The 20,291-nt window shown below is 45.7% G+C and overlaps 1 protein-coding gene across 3 annotated transcripts in view; it reads left to right on the forward strand.

The window, feature by feature from the left end:
* The window catches only part of LRBA (LPS responsive beige-like anchor protein), a 1,108,277-nt gene that overhangs the window by 812,722 nt on the left and 275,264 nt on the right, over positions 1 to 20,291 (forward strand). For all 3 annotated transcript variants that reach the window (XM_063920568.1, XM_063920569.1, XM_063920570.1), the window contains 3 exons: positions 16,075 to 16,177; positions 19,450 to 19,565; positions 19,701 to 19,813. In XM_063920568.1, coding sequence (XP_063776638.1) covers positions 16,075 to 16,177; positions 19,450 to 19,565; positions 19,701 to 19,813 — 332 coding nt within the window. The remainder of the gene's footprint in view (positions 1 to 16,074; positions 16,178 to 19,449; positions 19,566 to 19,700; positions 19,814 to 20,291) is intronic.

Below are 20,291 nucleotides of genomic sequence, written 5' to 3' on the forward strand. Positions count from 1 at the left end.
CTCATGGGAGGGAATGCACTGTAGCGGGCACAAGAGCCCGGCGTCCAAAGGAAGCATCCTGGTAGGCGGAAGTATCAAAGGCATAGAACCTGATGAATGGATTCACTGAGGACCACGTAGCCGCCTTGCACAATTGTTCTGCCAACGCGCCACGTTGGGCAGCCCAAGAAAGTCCTACAGACCGAGTAGAATGGGCTTTTATAGCAGCAGGAGCTGGGAGCCCATCCTGCGCATAGGCTTGTGCAATCACCATTCTAATCCATCTGGCCAAGGTCTGCTTATTCGCAGGCAAGCCACATTTGTGAAAACCAAAAAGTACAAAAAGAGAATCAGACCTCCTGATTGAGGCAGTCCTCTCCACATAGACATGGAGAGCCCGTACCACATCCAAAGATTTTTCTTTGGAGGACAGACCAGAAGACCACAATCTCCTGGTTAAGGTGAAAAGATGACACCACCTTAGGCAAATAACCAGGGCGAGTTTGGAGAACAGCCTGGTCACGGTGAAAAATCAAAGTGTGGACGACCGGATAAAGCGCCTAAGTCTGACACCCTCCTAGCAGAGGCAATAGCCAACAGAAAAATTACGTTAAGCATAAGGCATTTAATGTCCACAGAATCAAGAGGTTCAAACAGAGACTCTTGCAGGGCATTCAATACAACAGACAGATCCCATGAAGCCACAGGAGGGACATAGGGAGGCTGAATCCGTAGAACACCCTGAGTGAAAGTGTGAACGTCAGGAAGAGATGCAATTTTTCTCTGAAGCCACACCAACAGGGCAGATATATGAACCTTGAGGGAGGCCAGACGAAGGCCCAAGTCTAGGCCTTGCTGGAGAAAAGCCAAACGTCTTGATGTTTTGAAAGTATACGCATCATAATTCTTAGCAGCACACCAAGTGAAGTAAGAATTCCAGACCCTGTAATAAATCGGAGTTGAAGCTGGTTTACGGGTCTTCAACATAGTTTGAATGACCGCCTCAGAGAATCGTTTTGCTCTCAAGAGTGATGCTTCAAGAGCCACGCCGTCAAAGCCAGTCTGACCAGGTCCGGATGGACACAAGGGCCCTGAACGAGGAGGTCTGGGCATTAAGGAAGTCGAAGAGGACACTCTGTTGAGAGACCCCGCAGGTCTGAGAACAATGCCGTCTGGAGCAACTAGAAGTAGTACTCCTCCTCCTTGCTTGAACTTCCGTATTACCCTGGGCAGGAGTGACACTGGAGGGAAAATATATGGCAGCCGAAAGTTCCATGGAATTGCTAGTGCTTCCACGAACGCCTCTTGCAGATCCCTTGTCATTGCTCCGAAGACCAGAAACCTTGTGATTGTGTCGAGACACCATCAGGTCTACATCTGGTAGGCCCCACTTGTCCACTAGGAATTGAAAGACTTCGGGATGAAGACTCCACTCTCCGGCGTGTACGTCCTGATGACTGAGGAAGTCCACTTCCCAGTTGAGGACTCCCGGAATGAACACTGCCGTTATGGCCGGCAGATGGCGTTCCGCCCATTGGAGAATTTTTAACCTTTCCATCATTGCCATGCGACTTCAAGTGCCGCCTTGATGATTTATGTACGCCACCGTGGTGGCGTTGTCTGATTGTACTTGAACAGGCCTGTTCTGTACCAGAGGCAGGCCAGTGTCAACGCATTGAACACTGCCCGCAATTTCAGAATGTTTATCGGGAGGATTGATTAATCCTTGGTCCACTGATCCTGGAGAGAGTGTTGCTCCAACACCGCGCCCCAACCCCGCAGACTGGCGTACGTTGTTAGGAGGACCCAGTTGGAGATCCAGAAGGAACAACTCCTGCTCAATTGTTGGTCCTGTAGCTACCAGCTCAGTGACAGACGAACCTCCGAAGTCAAGGAGATCATTTGAGACCTGATCCGGTGAGGTAGGCTGTTCCACTTGGAAAGGATTAATTGTTGGGGAGGGCAGGAAGGAAATAGAGCGAACTCTACCATGTCGAATGCCGACACCTTGAGGCTTAGTACTTGCATCGCCGAGTGTATTGACACTCTCTGGCGAGAGAGGAAGTATATGATCCTATCCTGAAGTTTCAGGACTTTCCCGGGAGACAAGAACAATCGTTGGTTGTGTGTGTCCAGCAATGCCCCCAGGTGAACCATGCTCTGAGCAGGAACCAGCGAGGACTTCTTTCAGTTGATGAGCCACCCGTGGGCTTGTAGGAATTGGACCGTCAGTTCCAGATAACTGAGGAGAACCTCTGAGGAGTTCGCCAGGATCAGCAAGTCATCCAGATACTGCATGATCCTGACACCCTGACGGCGGCGAAGAGCCGTCATGACTGCCATGACCTTGGTTAAGACCTGAGGGGCCGTGGTCAGTCTGAAAGGCAAGGCCTGGAATTGATAATGTAGGTTGCCAATAGCAAACCGCAGATATTGCTGATGCGACATGGAAATAGTTATGTGCAGGTAAGTATCCTGTATGTCCAGGGATACCATATAGTCCTTGGGCTTCATAGTCAGTACAATAGAGCTTAGAGTTTCCACTCGGAATTTGGATACCGTCACAAATTTGTTCAATAATTTGAGGTTGAGTATAGGCCGGGAGGACCCATTTGGTTTCAGGACTAGAAACCGGGCCGAATAGTAACTCCTGCCTCTTTGAGACAGAGGTACCGGCACAATTACTCCAGTATCTAGGACAGATTGTACAACCAAGTGTAGAGTTTGTGCTTTCAGCGGTTCCGAAGGCATAACCATCGAGCAGAACCATTGAGGGGGCGTCTCTGGAAAAAGAGATTGCGTACCCGTGAGAGACAACTTCCTGCACCCAGGTGTCCGAAGTGGTCCTTAACCAGGCCTGGGCCAACTGCAGAATTCGGCCTCCCACCCTGGGGTCCCCCAGGGTGAGGCCCACCCCATTATGTTGCAGGCTTGTCCTGTTTGGTAGCAGGCTGACGGGCGGCCCAAAATTGCTTAGACTTGGGCTTGGTGGTTTTGGAAGTACGAGCCTGTCTCAGATACGCCTGACCCTTTGCTTTACCTGGAGGTCGAAAAGTAGTACTCTTAGCCTTCGGAGCAGAAGGATTGGTACTTGGGAGACATGCAGTCTTGGCTGTTGCCAAGTCAGTCACGATCTTGTTCAGATCATCCCCAAAATCCGGCGAGCCAGGATAGACGCCTTGGCCGCCCTTACACTGGCATTAGAGGCCGCCTCCTGAATATAGTGAGAGGCTGTGGTAATATACGACAGATATTGTCTGGCAGTGTCAGAAAAATGTAGAGGTAGAACATTCTCAACTGCCTGAACCCATGCTTCAATAGTGTTTGCAGCCCAAGAGGCTGCCATAGCAGGTCTATGTACAGCACCGGTAAGTGTGTAGATTGACTTCAGGCATCCCTCCACATGCTTATCCGTCGGTTCCTTCAGTGAAGTGACAGTTGTGACAGACAGAGTAGAAGACACCACTAGACGGGCGACATGAGAGTCCACCGGGGTGTAGTTTCCCACTTGTTACTCAACTCCGCAGGAATAGGATAACAAGCCAACATCCTTATAGACAGGGAAAATTTATTTCCTGGAGAAGACCAGGCTTCCTGGCATATGTCAATTAAGAGGTCAGAATGAGGTAAAACTACTTTAGCAACCTTCTGACGTTTAAACTTATCAGGTTTCTTAGATGTAGTAGGAGGTTCAATCTCATCATCAATCTGGAGAATCAGCTTGATAGCCTCCACTAGTTCAGGAACATCAACCTGAGTTGTAGATTCCTCATCAGAAACAACTGTATCCGTATCAGAAGGATCAGTATAATCCCCATCCTCATCGGAGGAATCATCCGAAATATTAGTGGATTGTGAGGAAGAAATGGCCTGCTTATAGAGGACCCTTTGGTGGTTCCGGTATGAATGGTCGAACACTATTGGTCGACATGGACAAATGGTCGACACATGAAAATGTCGACATGAGTTTTGTAACTTTTTTTGGTGTCGTTTTTTGCGTAAAGTGACGGGGGAACCCCAATTAATGCACCGCATCCCCTCGCATGGCTCGCTTCACTCGCCATGCTTCCGGCAAGGTGCCTCGCTCCGCTACAGCTGCGCTTGGCACAGATTACCGTTCCCAATCGTAGTCTACGTATATCGTAAAGTATGGAAAAGTTCCACAAAACAAAAAAAATTTGAAAAACTCATGTCGACCTTTTCATGTGTTGACCTTTCATGTGTCAACTATTTTAATGTGTCGACCATGTGTCCATGTCGACCATGTCAATGTCTACTATTAGTGGTTGACCTAATGACTGTCGACCATAACATGGTCGACCATCCAAACGGATACCCCCTTTGGTCCCAGTAGGGCGAGGGTTACGTTTGTGTTTAACCAAGGACTGACTTAATTGCTGTAATTAGGTTAAGCGAGTATCCGCCCATGGCGGATTAACTACAGGGACAATATGTGGCTGTAATGGCACAGGAGGTCCCACAGGGGGCATAAGTCGTGTTACAAGCGTAGTCAGCATATTTGAAAAAGCATCCCAAGGTGGGTCTTGATTAGCCACAGGTGCTGCAGACTGACTGGAAGGTGCAGGGCACCCAGTACTTGAACTCTCAGCTGAAACCTTTTCCTCAGTCAAATCCGTGGCGCCAGCACTGCATGATGCAGGAGCGTCTTGTGGATTTCCCGCCCTGTGTAGCGGACATTATTGGGAATGTAGCCAGTACAATATAGACAGACAAAAACAATACCTGCAAAAAAAATACCTGTGTTATGTGACCGCAAATGTAAACCACAAACAGAAGATTTAAGCGGTGTGAGATGACTGAAACACGCAGTGAAAAATGCAAAACAGTATATCCTGTGGAACACTATATGGTATATGAGACCATGATGCACTTAGCCCCCCAGGGTACAGAATATAGTGATAGCAATATGTGTGATACACAGAAGAGAAACCACACAGCAGCTATAGGCACACACAGTCACAGGTACAATGCAGAAAGTGTCCTGTAAATGCACAGCGCTGATGAGGCAGGCGGCTTTACAGAGGAGACCGTGCCCTGCAGTCACAGGATCAGCACAGCTATGTGAAATGGCACCCAAACGATGACAGGGAGTGAGGGACATAGAGAAATGCAGCTCCAGGACGGGAACACCTGCTGTAGATGGTTCCTGGAGCTGGGGGAGGGGCTACAGGTCAGCACCTTATCTCCTCTGCTGGACTTCACCATCGGGTACTATGGAGCCTATAACAAATGGATTTTAGTAAATACGACCTGTGCTCCCTGCCCTGGTGGATATAGTGGGGTCCCTGCACGGCCACAGTGTCCACGCCAGCGGTGCGGTCCATCTCCTGGGACCGCGACCGGAACGCGATTTCGGCGGGTCCCACCTGAGGGACCCTCTTACCTGCTCCCTGAAGTGCGGCCATGCGATCCAGGAGAGCAGCAGCGGTGATGTGTGCCTGATGACTGGAGCGCCTCCGCTGCAAGTACCTGGCAACCAGTGCGCGGGAGCATACAGCGCCGCTGGGGGAAGTGATGGAGCCACAGCACAGAATGTCAGCATAACATACACTGCATCTAGTGCCTGTGCTGCGGCCCTTTAAGTCTTCTTTCTTCTTAAAAAGCTCTTATTAGGCCCTCCCTGTTAGTGACCTGCACTGCAGGCACCAACTGACAAACTGAGCTCCAGTGCCTGGAGGCAGGGCTACAGAGGAGGCAGTGCAGTGCATCCTGGGAACAGTCAAAGCTTTAGCCTGTTGGTGCCGAAGATCGAGATCCAACTCTACACCCCAATGTTATTCCCTGTGGAATCCCAGTGTACCCCGCTGCAGAAATGCATTTTGTCGCCATCGTAACAGCCTGTATCCATTTGGGGAATATTCACTTATGAGCTCACACCTGCAAAGGTGAGGGGACAGCTATCATCATACCCCATATAATTGGGCAGATTCATATGTTACTGTTTATGCAAATTTATTGTATTGTATTTTATGAGAAGATGTTATACCCTATGTTTATGTACCAAGAATAACTCTCTTTAGGTATTTGACTAGATGTCATTATCTTGTAGAATTGAGTGACTATCTAACAAAAGGATATTATTTATTAAGGGATTGTCCCATTATTAACTATCTATTAGTGCACCTGAGTTACCCCCATTGTATATTTCTATTCGAAGTACCCACTAGCAGGGAACTACCTGGGCGGTGCTGCTAAAACTGTAAGTTAGTGCGGCAAAAAGGGATTTTTTTAATGTGTAAAAAATAAATATACTGTGTATGTATATATGTATGTAGTGCAGTACACTACTGGTCAACCATTTTCCTACTTTTTCTTGAAAGTTAAGCAATACAAGTCCAGTGAATAAACTACAATGGTGCAAAGGTATATGATAAACTGCTAGATCCTAAATAAAAAAGTTGAGGTTGGCAAAAAACTGAACCAAAAATGTGTATTTCAGAGTTTCCTTTTCAGGAAACAAGAAAAAGGTTGAGAACTTACAGCTGTTCTGCAGCATTGAAAAAGAGGCTTGCCTGGGTAATAAAATCTTTGGTTCATCACATTGGGCATTTTGTACACTGTGCCACTTCTGTCAAGCATGGAGAAGTATGATGGTCTGCCGTTCTTTAGCTTGATCCCGAGTTGGCAACAGTGACTGGCACCATGAACCAAAAGTTTTACCACACCATTTTGAGGCATCATGCAATAACCCCAGTTGGTCAAGGATTCATCCTATAACAAGATAATTACTTAAAGCATACCTCCAGACTGTGTCAGAACTACATTTTGATGAAAAAAAGAAGATGGGAGACTTATAGGCCCTACACACTGGCCGATTTTTTGAAAGATATGAACGATCTCGTTCATAAATGAACGAGAACTCGTTAATATCTTTCAGTGTGGAGGCTCCAGCGATGAACGATGCGCGGTCCCGCGCTCGTTCATCGCTGGTCACCCGTCGGCTGTGCATGCAGGCAAATATGGACGATCTCGTCCATATTTGCCTGCAGTTCTATGGAGCCGCGTGACGGGGGGAGTGAAGAAACGTCACTCCCCCCGTCACTGCCCCCCCGCCGCCGGGTCGCTCGTCGGCCGTATCCGCCGTCGGGCAGCTCGGCAGCGGGTCGGCCAGTGTGTAGGGCCCCTTACAGTTATGGAATGGCCAGCACAGTTTCCAGACTTAGGGGAAATGTGTCAAACCTTCTAAATGGTGGACAAGTGGAGAAGCCGCCTATAGCAACCAATCAGATTATACTGATCATTTTATGGACTATTCTTTATATATAATGATGACTGCAACTAATTGTCATCTTCTCCACTCTTTAAAGGTTGTTTTGGAGTGAGCTGGACAGAAAGGTGAAAGCAAAGCAACCTACAAGTGCAATATATTTGTTGGAACACTTGCAACAGTGCCATATATATATTCGGTGGTTATATCTGCACTTGTTCAGTGTCTACGTTGAGTCAGATGAGATTTTGTTAAACTATAAATATTTGGGGTGTTTGATAACTTTTTACTTGTATTGTGTAAAATCCATGTGCACTCGTTATGTGCATAGACATTCATTTACCTTATTTTCATCTGCCTTCTCTTTGCTACACCTTTTTAAATAGAAAAAAATATTTTTCAGTAACATAAAATAAAATGTAGAGTTGAAATAAATGCAGTTATGCACTTTAGGTTGTTTATTTTATTCATGGACTGCAAAAAAACATTTGTGTATGTTTCGACATGTCCAATGATTTGATTTAATGAAGGGGAAAGCTGAACACGTGGAAACAGTTTTGAACACTCCAAGTTGGTTACTGTAAACAATCATAATTTACATAATAAAATTGAATTAGAATTTCCTATAGCCTGTATATAGAATATGCTCCACAGTCATAAACAATTGTTTGACAATGCATTCATACAAAACTGCCGAGGAGGATGAACATTTAGCTATCATGAATGCGGGAAGTGAAAATTTTGTGCCAATCTCATACAAACCATTATTTCAAAAGGCCTGATCTAAACACAGGTCTGCACCTGGGGCCTAATTCTGAGTTGATCGCAGCAGCAAATTTGTTAGCAGTTGGCCAAAACCATGTGCGCTGCAGGGGGGACAGATATAACATGTGCAGAGAGAGTTAAGCCCAGTACCCATGGGCCGATGCAGGAGAGATGTGTGCTGAGCGAACCGCTCAGCACACATCTCTCCCGCCGCTCAGCACAGCGCGATCTGTGCTGAGCGTACGGGGGGGCGCTCATTTCACCCAGCGGGTGAAGTGAGCGACCCGCTACATTGGCCTGCATGCAGGCCAAACTAGCAGCAGCGATAGCGATGTGCGGGGCCGCGCATCGCTATCGCTGAGGGGGCTACACACGGAGCGATCATGCCGATATTCTAAGCAATCTAGTCAGATTGCTTAGAATATCGCTCCGTGAGTACCCCCCCTTAGATTTGGGTGGGGTGTATTCAAACTGAAATCTAAATTGCAGAGTAAAAATAAAGCAGCCAGTATTTACCCTGCACAGAAACAAAATAACCCACCCAAATCTAACTCTCCCTGCACATGGTATATCTGCCACACCTGCAGTGCACATGGTTTTGCCCAATTGCTAACAAACTTGCTGCTGCGATCAACTCAGAATTACCCCCCCATGTCCCATTATATAATGGTTATAAATGTAATGTAATAACTTTCAGTAAAGCTGCCATGTGGATACATTTTATTGTAAAGGGAGCAAATAGAAAAGCATCAGTGAACCAACACGAGAAACAAAAGTTTATATACATCACTAGGGTGCGAGCAGGATGCGGGAGACCTGCCCACTCTTCCGGGGGTGCGGGGGGCTACCCCAAAAAACGGGAGCCTCCCGCAGCTTCCGGGAGAGTAGGTAAGTATGGTTCCCGGGTACTTGTAGAGGAGGCGCATCGGACTTCAGGCACACACCGCTGACACTCTCCTGGATCGCATGACTGCACATCAGTGAGGAGGTAAGAAGGTCCCCCAGGTGGGACCCGCCGGTAAATTGCGGTCCCAGGAGACGTACTGCGCCGCTGGCGTGGACACTGTACTTACTGCACAGGGACCCCACTATATCCACCAGGGCATGGGAGCACAGTCAGATTTACTAAAATCCGTTTAATATAGGCTCCATAGTACCCGGTGGTGAGGCCCAGCATAGGAGATAAGGTGCTGACCTGTAGCCCCTCCCCCAGCTCCGGGCGCCATCTACTGCTGGTGTTCCCAACCTGGAGCTGCATTTCTCTCTCCTCACTCCCTGGCAGAGATTTTGCTGCCATCTTCACTACTAGCTGGGCTGATCTCCGGGACTGCAGGGCTCTGTCTCCTCTGTAAAGCCACCTGTCTCATCAGCGCTGTGCATTTACAGGCACTTAAGTATTCTAAATGTCATTTTAGACCATGTTAGTTAAGAACAAGTGTTCTGCTATCTGAATATTTAGTACAAGTATTCTGTGATATACATCCAGTATCTGCTGTGCATTGTTATATCTATACTCATACATATTTATATGTAGTTTTACTAGTCCAGTGCAGTTTTATTGTTTATATGTAATAACTTCTGCATTGTACATGTGACTGAGTGTGCCTGTAGCTGTTGTGTGGGATTCCATTCTCCTATATCACTATATTCTGTACCCTGAAGGGCTAAGTGCATCAGGGTCCTATATATATATATATATATATATATATATATATATATATATATATATATATATTTATATATTAGTGTTACACAGAATATACGATTGGGCATTTTATTGTGTTTGTCACCTCATACCGCTTAAATCCTCTGTTTTGTGTACTGCGTTTACTGTCACATAACATAGGGGGTTATTTGCAGGTATTGTGTTTGTCTGGCTATGTTGTACTGTTACAAATCCGCCGATGGTTCTGCATCCTGCAGTACTGGCACCACGGATTTACCTGAGGGGGAAGTTTTAGCTGCTGGTTCAGGCGCTGAGTGCCATACACCCCGTCAACCTGCAGCACCTGTGGCCAATCAGGACCCACCCTGGGCAGCATTCTCAAGTCTGCTGACTACACTTGCGACACGTCTTATGCCCCCTGTGGGATCTCCTGTGCCGTTGCAGCCACATATTGTCCCTGTAGTTAATCCGCCCTGGGCGGATACTCAGTCAACCCAATTACAACAATTATATCAATCTTTGGTTAGACAAAAGTCTACCCCACGCTCCTCTGGGACCAAGGGGTCGTCTAAATGGGCCATTTCTTCCTCACAATCCACTAATATTTCGGATAATTCTTCCGATGAGGATGGGGAATATACTGATCCGTCAGACACTGATACAGTTGCTTCTGATGAGGAATCTCCAACCCAGGATGATGATCCTGACCTAGTGGAGGCTATTAAGCTAATTCTTCAAATAGATGATGACATTGAGCCTCCTACTGCGTCTAAGAAACCTGATAAGTTCAAACGTCAGAAGGTTGCTAAAGTAGTATTACCACACTCTGACCATTTATTTGACATACGTCAGGAATCCTGGTCTTCTCCAGGAAATACATTTTCCCTGTCTAAAAGATGCTAGCTCGTTTATCCTATTCCTGCAGAGTTGAGTAACAAGTGGGAAACTCCACCGCCGGTGGACTCTCATGTCGCCCGTCTTGTAGTGTCATCTACTCTGCCTGTCACCACTGTCACCTCACTGAAGGAACCGACGAATAAGCGTGTGGAGGGATGCCTGAAGTCTATTTACTCCCTTACTGGTGCTGTACATAGACCCACTATGGCAGCTTCCTGGGCTGCGAAAGGCATTGAAGCATGGGTTCAGGCAATTGAGGATGAGCTGCCTCAGGATTTTTCTGACACTGCCAGACAATATCTGTCTTATATTACCACAGCCTCACACTATATTCAGGAGATGGCCTCTGATGCAGGTGTAATGACAGCCAAGGCAACTACTACCTCTATCCAGGCTCGTCGAATTATGTGGTTGAGGTCCTGGAAGGTGGACCTGGACTCCAAAAAGACCTTGGAGGTGCTCCTTTTTAAGGGAGACATTCTATTTGGGGAGGTTGTATGATCCTTGGCTACTGCCGAGACTGCATGTCTGCCAAATACTAATCCATCTGTTCCAAAGGCTAAGAGTACCACCTTTCGTTCCTTTCGGCCTCCAGGAAAAGCAAAGGGTCAGGCGTATCCGCGACAGGCTTGTGCTTCCAAAACCACTAAGCCTAAATCTAAACAATCCTGGGCCCGTCAGCCTGCTTCCAAATGAGATAAGCCTGCTGCATGATGGGGCGGACCTCCCACTGGGGGACCCCAGGGTGGGAGGCCGACTTCTGCAGTTCGCCCAGTCCTGGTTAAAGACCACTGTGGACGCCTGTGTGCGGGAAGTTGTCTCGCATGGGTATGCAGTCTCTTTCAAGTGACGTCCCCCTCCACAGTTTTGCACAACGGTTATCCCTTTGGATCCGTTAAAGGCGCAAGCTCTACAATTGGTTGTACAATCCCTCCTGGATACAGGAGTGGTAGTGCCGGTACCTCTGTCTCAGAGCTGCTGTTCCTAGTTCTGAAGCCAAATAGGTCCTTCTGGCCTATACTCAACCTTAAATCATTGAACAAGTTTGTGAGAGTATCCAAATTCCGTATGGAAACTCTGCACTCTATAGTACTGCCCATGGAACCCGTAGACTATGGTATCCCTGGACATACAGGATGCTTACCTGCACATACCTATTGCCATGTCGCATCAGCAATATCTGTGGTTCGCTATTGGCAACCTACATTATCAATTCCAGCCATTGCCTTTTGGATTGGCCACGGCCCCTCCGATCTTCACCAGAGTCATGGCCGTGATGACGTCTCTTCTCGACATCAGGCTATCAGGATCCTGCCGTATCTGGACGACTTGCTGATCCTGGCGAACTCCCAAGAGGTTCTCCTCAGTCATCTGGAACTGACGGTCCAATTCCTACAAACACACGGGTGGCTCTTCAACTGGAAAAAGTCCTCGCTGGTCCCTGCTCGGAGCATGGTGCACCTGGGGTCACTACTGGACACACACAACCAACAATCGTTTTTGTCTCCAGAAAAAGTCCTGAAACTTCAGAACAGGATCAGATATTTCCTCTCTCGCCCAAGATTGTGGATACACTCGGCGATGCAAGTTCTAGGCCTCATGGTGTCTGCATTCGAAATGGTAGAGTATGCTCAATTTAATTCCCGCCCTCTGCAGAGGTTAATTCTTTCCTAGTGGGTCGGCCTGCCTCATCGGATCAGATCTCAAATCATCTCCTTGACTCTGGAGGTTCGTCTGTCACTGAGCTGGTGGCTACACGACCAACAGTTGAGCAGGGGCCGTCCTTTCTGGATCTCCAACTGTGTCCTCATGATAACGGATGCCGGTCCTGTGGGGTTGGGGCGCGGTGTTGGAGCAACACTCTCTCCAGGGTCGTTGGACCAGGGAGGAGTCTCTCCTCCTGATAAACATTCTGGAATTGCGGGCGGTGTTCAATGCATTGACACTGGCCCTGCCTCTAGTACAGAACAGGCCTGTTCAAGTACAATCAGACATAAATCATCAAGGCGGCACTCGAAGCCGCATGGCAATGCTGAAAGTATCAAAAATCCTCCGGTGGGCGGAACGCCATCTGCCAGCAGTATCGGCAGTGTTCATCCCCGGAGTCCTCAACTGGGAAGCGGATTTCCTCAGTCGTCAGGACGTCCACGCCGGAGAGTGGAGTCTGCATCCCGAAGTCTTTAAACTCCTAGTGGACAAGTGGGGCCTACCAGACATAGATCTGATGGCGTCTTGAAACAATCACAAGGTTCCAGTCTTCGGATCAAGGACAAGGGATCCTCAAGCAGCATTCGTTGACCCACTGGCAATTCCATGGATCTTTCGTCTGCTATACGTGTTCCCTCCAGTGTGACTCCTGTCCAGGGTACTTCGGAAGTTCAAACAAGAAGGAGGAATACTAATTCTAGTCGCTCCAGCGTGGCCCAGATGGCATTGGTTCTCAGACCTGCAGTGTCTATCGATAGAGCGTCCTCTTCTACTTCCTCAACGCCCAGACCTCCTCGTTCAGGGCCCTTGTGTCTATCCGGACCTGGCCAGACTGAGTTTGACGACGTGGCTCTTGAAGCTTCACTCCTGAGGGCCAAGGGATTCTCTGAGGTGGTTATTCAAACTACGTTGAAGGCCCACAAACTGGCTTCTGCTCAGATTTATTACAGGGTCTGGAATTCTTATTTCACATGGTTTGCTGCTAAGAATTATGATGCCTATTCGTTCAGAACTTCTAGGCTTTTCTGCAACAAGGCCTAGATTTAGGCCTTCGTCTGGCCTCCCTCAAGGTTCATATCTGCCTTTGTGTGTTTTCAGAGGAAACTTGCGTCTATTCCTGATGTTCATACTTTCACTCAGGGTGTTTTAAGGATTCAGCCTCCCTATGTCCCTTCTGTGGCTCCATGGGATCTTTCTGTTGTCTTAAATGCCGTGCAAGAGTCTCCATTTGAACCTCTTGAGTCTGTGGATCTTAAATGTCTTACACTTAAGGTCATGTTTTTATTGCCTATTGCCTCTGCTAGGAGGGTGTTGGACTTAGGCGCTTTGTCCTGTCGTCCACCCTTTCTGATTTTTTACAGTGACCGGGCAGTTCTTCAAACTCGCCCTGGTTATCTACCTAAGGTGGTATCATCTTTTCATCTTAACCAAGAGATTGTGGTTCCGGCCTTTATCTCTTCTGGTTTGTCCTCCAAAGAGCGGTCTTTGGATGTGGTACGGGCTCTCCATATCTACGTGAGGAGGACTGCCTCCCTCAGCAGGTCAGATACCCTTTTTGCACTTTTTGGTTTTCACAAACATGGCTGGCCTGCAAATAAGCAGACCTTGGCCAGATGGATTAGAATGGTGATTGCACAAGCCTATGCACAGGCTGGTCTCCCAGCTCCTGCTGCTATCAAAGCCCATTCTACTCTGTCTGTTTGAGCACCTTGGGCAGCCCGCTGAGGCGCGTCCGCTGAACAATTGTGCAAGGCGGCTACGTGGTCCTCTGTGAACACGTTCATACGGTTTTATTCCTTCGATACTTCCGCCTCCCAGGATGCTACACTGGGTTCTTATACCCGCTACAGTGCATCCCCTCCAATGAGGCGCTGCTTTAGGACATCCCCGATGTTATTCTCTGTGGAATACCAGTGTACCCCGCTGCAGAAAAGATGATTTATGGTAGATTTACCATAGTTAAATCTCTATCTGCGAGGTACACTGGGTTCCACAGGGCGCCCACACGGACGCACTTTGCTTCTTTGGGTTTGTATGGCATTAGCCGCTGGTCCCTTCTCCTGTCGTGAGAATGTGGTTCTATGTGACTAACATCTGCCGTCTTTTACCTGCTACTGCATTGGACTGGTTAACGAAACTGAGCTCCAGTGTCTTGAGGCGGGGCTATAGAAGAGGCGGTGCAATGCATCCTGGGAACAGTCAAAACTTTAGCCTGTTGGTGCCTTGGATCAAGATCCAACTCTACACCATCTGATGTTATTCCCTGTTTAATTCAGTGTACCTCGCAGAAAGAGATTTAACTATGGCAAGTCTACCATAAATCTTCTCTTTTCTTCTGTTTATAATCCTAGTGCTTCCCCATTTTTCCACTACACATAGTGGCTTCCTCTGGATTTGAAGGGGGAAGAAAATAATATATTTTCTGATATTTGAAAGCGCCAGAATTTCAATCTCCTTTTTTTTTTATATTTTGGTAAATAATGGAAATGTTTCGCGCTGCTTGTCCTTTCTTTATGACATTTGATTATTTTGTAAACTAGTGAAGTTGTTTAGGAATATTTGTTGCATTGTACATAGGTGCTTAATGGACAGTTGTGGTGTTAGGAGACATATGGTATCCCGGCAGACGGGATGCCGGTTGACTCTATACCAACAGCGGCATCCCGGCAACGAGTCCACATATTTTATTCCCACTCGGTTGGTGGCATGGACCCACCAACCGAGTGGGAAATCCGAGCGCCTGTCGGGATTCCCAAAAGCGATTTGGTTCTAAAGCTGTCCTGAAAAACTTTGAGAAAATGTATCCCTCTTAGTATCCGAACAACTGTGTAGGACTTCCATCCCATTAATGTTAATGTTGTATGGAATAGACAGACCGGATGTTATAGTTGTGAGTGCTGTGACTCTTTGGTCTTCACATATTAGGATATGTGGACTTTGGCTTGTTTATAGAAACTTTTGTTCTCACAAGAAGCAAGGACTGCATAAATTCCAGTGTGCTAATATCTCTAGCTCCTGTTCTCCGTGTAATGCAGTATTCAGCCTCCATAGAGGAGTTATTTGGTGTACATCACCTCCTGTGGTCTGTAAGGAGCAGAAGAAATCTAAACCAGGGGCTGTAAATGATAAAGTCCAGGCTTTCTGGGCTCACTACTGGTTTCTCCAACTACTGTGCGTTCCGCACATGGTGCTCAGCTATACTCTATGGATGCTGATTATTAACGTTAGCACTTTACAATTGGGAACAAATACGGTAATAAAATGAGACTGGGTATTAGCAGATAGACAGCGAGGTAAGAATGTCATTGTTCGCAAGTTTGGATTAAATTAAGTCATTAATTAATAAACACATTCATTAGGGTTTTCACTCATTAAGGAAGGGCACACCTAGCTCCCTGTTTTATTCTTTCCTATCTTAGTTCTCTACTTCACACCATACCCCACAGTTTAATGAAACATGATTTTAGTGTAAAGATGAAATGGCACCCAAGGAGGTAGCTTACTGTAAATACAGCTGCTGACTACTTATTTCCAGTTATTGTCTCTTTGAGATAGTCCTCCATAACCTGGGACCTGTTTAGTAGTGAGGAAACCAAATATTCTTTTAAACTGAGAACCTGCTCAATGCAACAAGAAAATAGACTATATTACTATAGCAGAATCCGTTTTCTTGTTTTTTGTTTTTATTTTAGCAAGTTTGCATAATAAATGAAAGATGTCTAACTTATTTAGGTTTGTCTATCGTGTTAACAGCTTCTGCATACATTAACAATCAGTAATCTGATTTCATAAGTCAGTCTGACATTTTGGCGTTCTTGTTTCCAATGTGCAGTGGCTGTCATGTTCAACTTTCCAGACCAGTCTACAGTGAAAAAGGTTGTCCATTGTCTCCCCAGAGTTGGCATTGGCACGAATTTTGGGCTTCCCCAAACCAGGTATCATGACACAGCTTCTATGTTCTATCTCCTGCACTAATGTTTTAAGCTTCCTCTTCTAGTTGTTGTTCTTTATGCAAATTGTCCTCCAAAATCAATGAAAGGTATTCTTGCGATGAATCATAACCCAATAAGTTGTTTCATTGGTATCTTTTTGTGTTTTTTATTTTTTTTTTTATTTTGAATATGGTATATTACAGCAAGGAGGATATAAACTAAGAAGAGAGGAGTGTGTTTGGTGAAGTGTTGTGTTAAATGGATATATTCTGGGAATGTATTATGCATATACGCATCATAAATATGTATGAGGGAAAGTGCACAGGCAATAACCGTTAAAAAGCTGTACCACATTCACACTGATGTGATTTACGTTGCTAGGAAATGTGCCTATATCGGCATGAGCCTTCCTGGTTCTCCTCTGCAATTGTCTGCACTATAGTTCAAATGTACAACTGACCTATTTACCGTATGTTTAAAGTAGGTATTAACTAGTGTGGTTTTTGTGTAGTGTGACTTTCCCTCGTCACTGCTTATCAGGAAAGCACTTTTTGTGAATCAGATTCATTTATTTGGCTATATTTAATGTATTGGATTTCATATTTAGAAGTTTTCATATACATTTGTGGGTGGCATTTCTTTAGTTTTCTTTACATTAATTGGGTAACATTAATATTAAATAAGAGACACATTTATTTGGCCCAAGATGGTGCTATGCCAATGGGTAGGGGTGGACGCTTGGGGTGTGGTATAAAGATCTACAGTGTCTAGGTAGACAGTCATAAGGTCGATCCCGTGGTCGTCATGCATTAGGTTGACAGGGTCAAAAGGTAGACAATGGATAAAGTTGATAGGTACAAAAGGTCGACATGGTCAAAAGGGCAACATAATGGTCAACACACAAATGGTTGACACAAGTTGTGTGGTTTTGTATGTTTTGTTTTTGCGGTGTCATTTTGTATGTTTCATGATATGTGACAACAGTCCGTGCAAATGTGTACCCTCGCGGGCTCGCCACGCTTCGGGCAAGGTGCCTCACTGTGCTCACCACAGGTTACTATTCCCAATCATAGTCCACGTGGATAGTAAATCAAGCAAAAGTTGGGAAAACATGAAAAAAAAACTTGTGTCGATCATTATCATGTTGACCTTTTGAACCTGTCAACATTACCCACTGTCTACCTATTACCTGTAGACTTTTTGACCCTGTCGACTTAATGCATGACGATCATATGGTGTCAACCTATTGATTGTTGACCCTATCATCCAGAACCTGGCTGTTTGGTGGTGGTGGTGGTAAGCACCAGGTAATGTTGGAGCTGCTCACTGACAGGTCTGTTGCTCACAAAGGAGGGAAATCTTAAGCTGGCCACACATTTTGTCCAATTCTCATCCAAACCAGTTGATCGGCATTGGTGGAGTGTGTACGCTCACAAGACCTCTGGTTTCAGCCAATTTTGGTCATCTGGTCTAAGATTTTTAAACCTGCTGAAAAATCAGGAGACCCAATCGCCAATCGCCAGACCAATTTATTATAGTGTGTACGCTCCTGAGACTGGTTTTTCCAAATCTTCTTCCAATTTATTCATGGGAGTGGCAATCTTTCGGCTAAAGATTGGAAGTGTGTGTACGGTGATGCAATCTTTTCAGCAGATGTGTATTGGGAATCTGAAGCAAAATTGGACTGGTGTGTACGCAAAGATTGGGTGTAAAATATGCAACCAAGTCTAATTAGGATTCTGTCAGGAGTTGGGTCCTGGAGGATTGGACAAGTGTGTGCCCAGCTTTAGAGTTGCCCATTGTTTTGTTTTTGGGGACTCTCCCTACGAGAGTACCCTGACAGTCACATCTTCCTGGCAGTGAAGACACATTTAATTAGACTTGGCCAAATGAACATGACATTTTTTTTTAGCAAAATATTTAACTCTTTATTAATACAAACTCTGTATTAATGGGTCTTGTTCTTATGGTACATTAAGTCAAAATACTGTAGAAATTCAAACTTGCAAACCTGTTCCCTTGCCCACCTTCTCTTCAATAATTCACTCTGTGGCCAGGCATGTAATACACCACCTTATATATGTAAGACTAGTCTGTACTGTGATTGCCTTGGGGGTGGTACCCAATGTCAACATAGGGGTATATTCAATTGAAGTCAAAAGCTGCCGTCTTTCGAAAAGACGGCAGTTTTCGACTTTTTTAAGTCGGTAGGGGTTCCAAAATATTCAACCAAACCCCAAATTATTCGACAAGTCGAGGAATTCAGCTTGTCGAAAAGCACGTGGATCTGCGGAATAGCTGACGATCCCCTTGCTGTGTGTCTTTTCAACCATCTCAATTCGACTTTAAAAAAAAGTCGAAGTGAGATGCGGGAGCAGAGACCGGGAGAGCCGCAGGCAGACGGAGAGCAGCGCCGGAGAGCAGCGCCGGAGGGACGGGTAGAGGCAGAGAGATGGGGGGGGGGGCCTGTCTCAGCTCCCACATCTCGATTCGACTTTTCTAAAAGTCGAATTGAGATGACATTAAATGGCCCAGGTCGGATCCATTCCGACAAATGAATGTTGGAATGGATCCGACTTCAATTGAATATACCCCATAGTCTGAAAGTCGCCATGCAGTGTCTGTGTGGTCATAATATCAATATTGAGAGTGGCTACAGTCAGCACGTTTTTCTGTGTTGGAACTCCCAACTGCAGCCTAATCCTAAACCTTTAATGTCGATATTGTGATGTCCATGTCATCAGTGTGAATGTTGACCTGCTCACTGTTGACATAGCATTCATGCTGACATTTTGAATGTCTACATACATAATTACTACAGACCATTTTGCATTGTGCGATAGTTATACATTCTTTACAGTAGATAACCTGGCCTGATGTACACTCTTCATATGGTGTCTACAAATACATGGTCTAGTAGCTTTTTATGGGTCTTATCCGCTGTTTCTGTACTTTTGGGGCAGATGTATTAAGCCTGGAGAAGTTATATAAGCAGTGATAAGTGGAAGGTGATAACGCACCTGCCAATCATTATAGGTTTGAAAAATGACAGGAGCTGATAAGCTGGTGCGTTATCACCTTGTACTTATCACTGCTTTATCACTTCTCCAGGCTTAATACATCTGCCCCTTAATTACCACACACTCTCTGTTTACATTATGTACTTGTATACTCCATCCATGATTATCTTAATCAATTAGACATATTTAATCCAGTTTTTTTGTAATCCTAGTTTTCTAAACTGGAATTTTGAATATTCTCTTTTTCTTTGGCAGGCGCATCTCCCTGGCTAGTCCTCGGCAGATATTTAAAGCATCAAACATGACTCAGCGTTGGCAGCACAGAGAAATCTCAAACTTTGAATACTTAATGTTCTTGAACACAATAGCTGGTAATGCAGTGACTGTGTGCCCTGCAGTGATTTTTCAGTTTGTTCTGTGTGTGTTTTATGTGTCTCTCAGGACCTGCATTTCCACTGTGTGACATCTGATCTGACAGTACTACCAATAATGATTTGTCTTTACAGGGCGATCCTACAATGACCTAAATCAGTATCCAGTGTTTCCATGGGTCATTACAAATTATGACTCCGAAGAGCTGGACTTGACTCTTCCAAGCAATTTCAGAGATTTATCAAAGGTATGTGGCAAAATATATAATAATCGGTATCAGTAACTCTGTTTTTTGTTCTTCTTAGCTTTACTGGGTATTTTAATTTCTGAGTGAAGGAAAGTTTGGCCATTGAAGATGAATACCTGTTGGATACTACTAAGATGTAGCGGTTGAATACACTCTGCTAGTAGTACTTCTAGCCATCAACTGAGCATACGCCAATGGTCCCAAGTTACTGTACTATACATCTGCCCCACCTGAAGGGTAACATTACCGTGCTATATATCTGCCCTACTTGAAGGGTACTATACAACTGCCCCACCTGAAGGGTAACATTACTGTACTATATATCTGCCCCACCTGAAGGGTAACGTTACTGTACTATACATCTGCCTCACCTGAAGGGTAACGTTACCGTACTATACATCTGCCCCACCTGAAGGGTAACATTACCGTACTATACATCTGCCCCACCTGATGCACAAAGTTCACGTACTACTTTTTT

The sequence above is a fragment of the Pseudophryne corroboree genome, chromosome 1 (assembly GCF_028390025.1).
Source record: "Pseudophryne corroboree isolate aPseCor3 chromosome 1, aPseCor3.hap2, whole genome shotgun sequence".
Lineage (NCBI taxonomy): Eukaryota > Metazoa > Chordata > Amphibia > Anura > Myobatrachidae > Pseudophryne > Pseudophryne corroboree.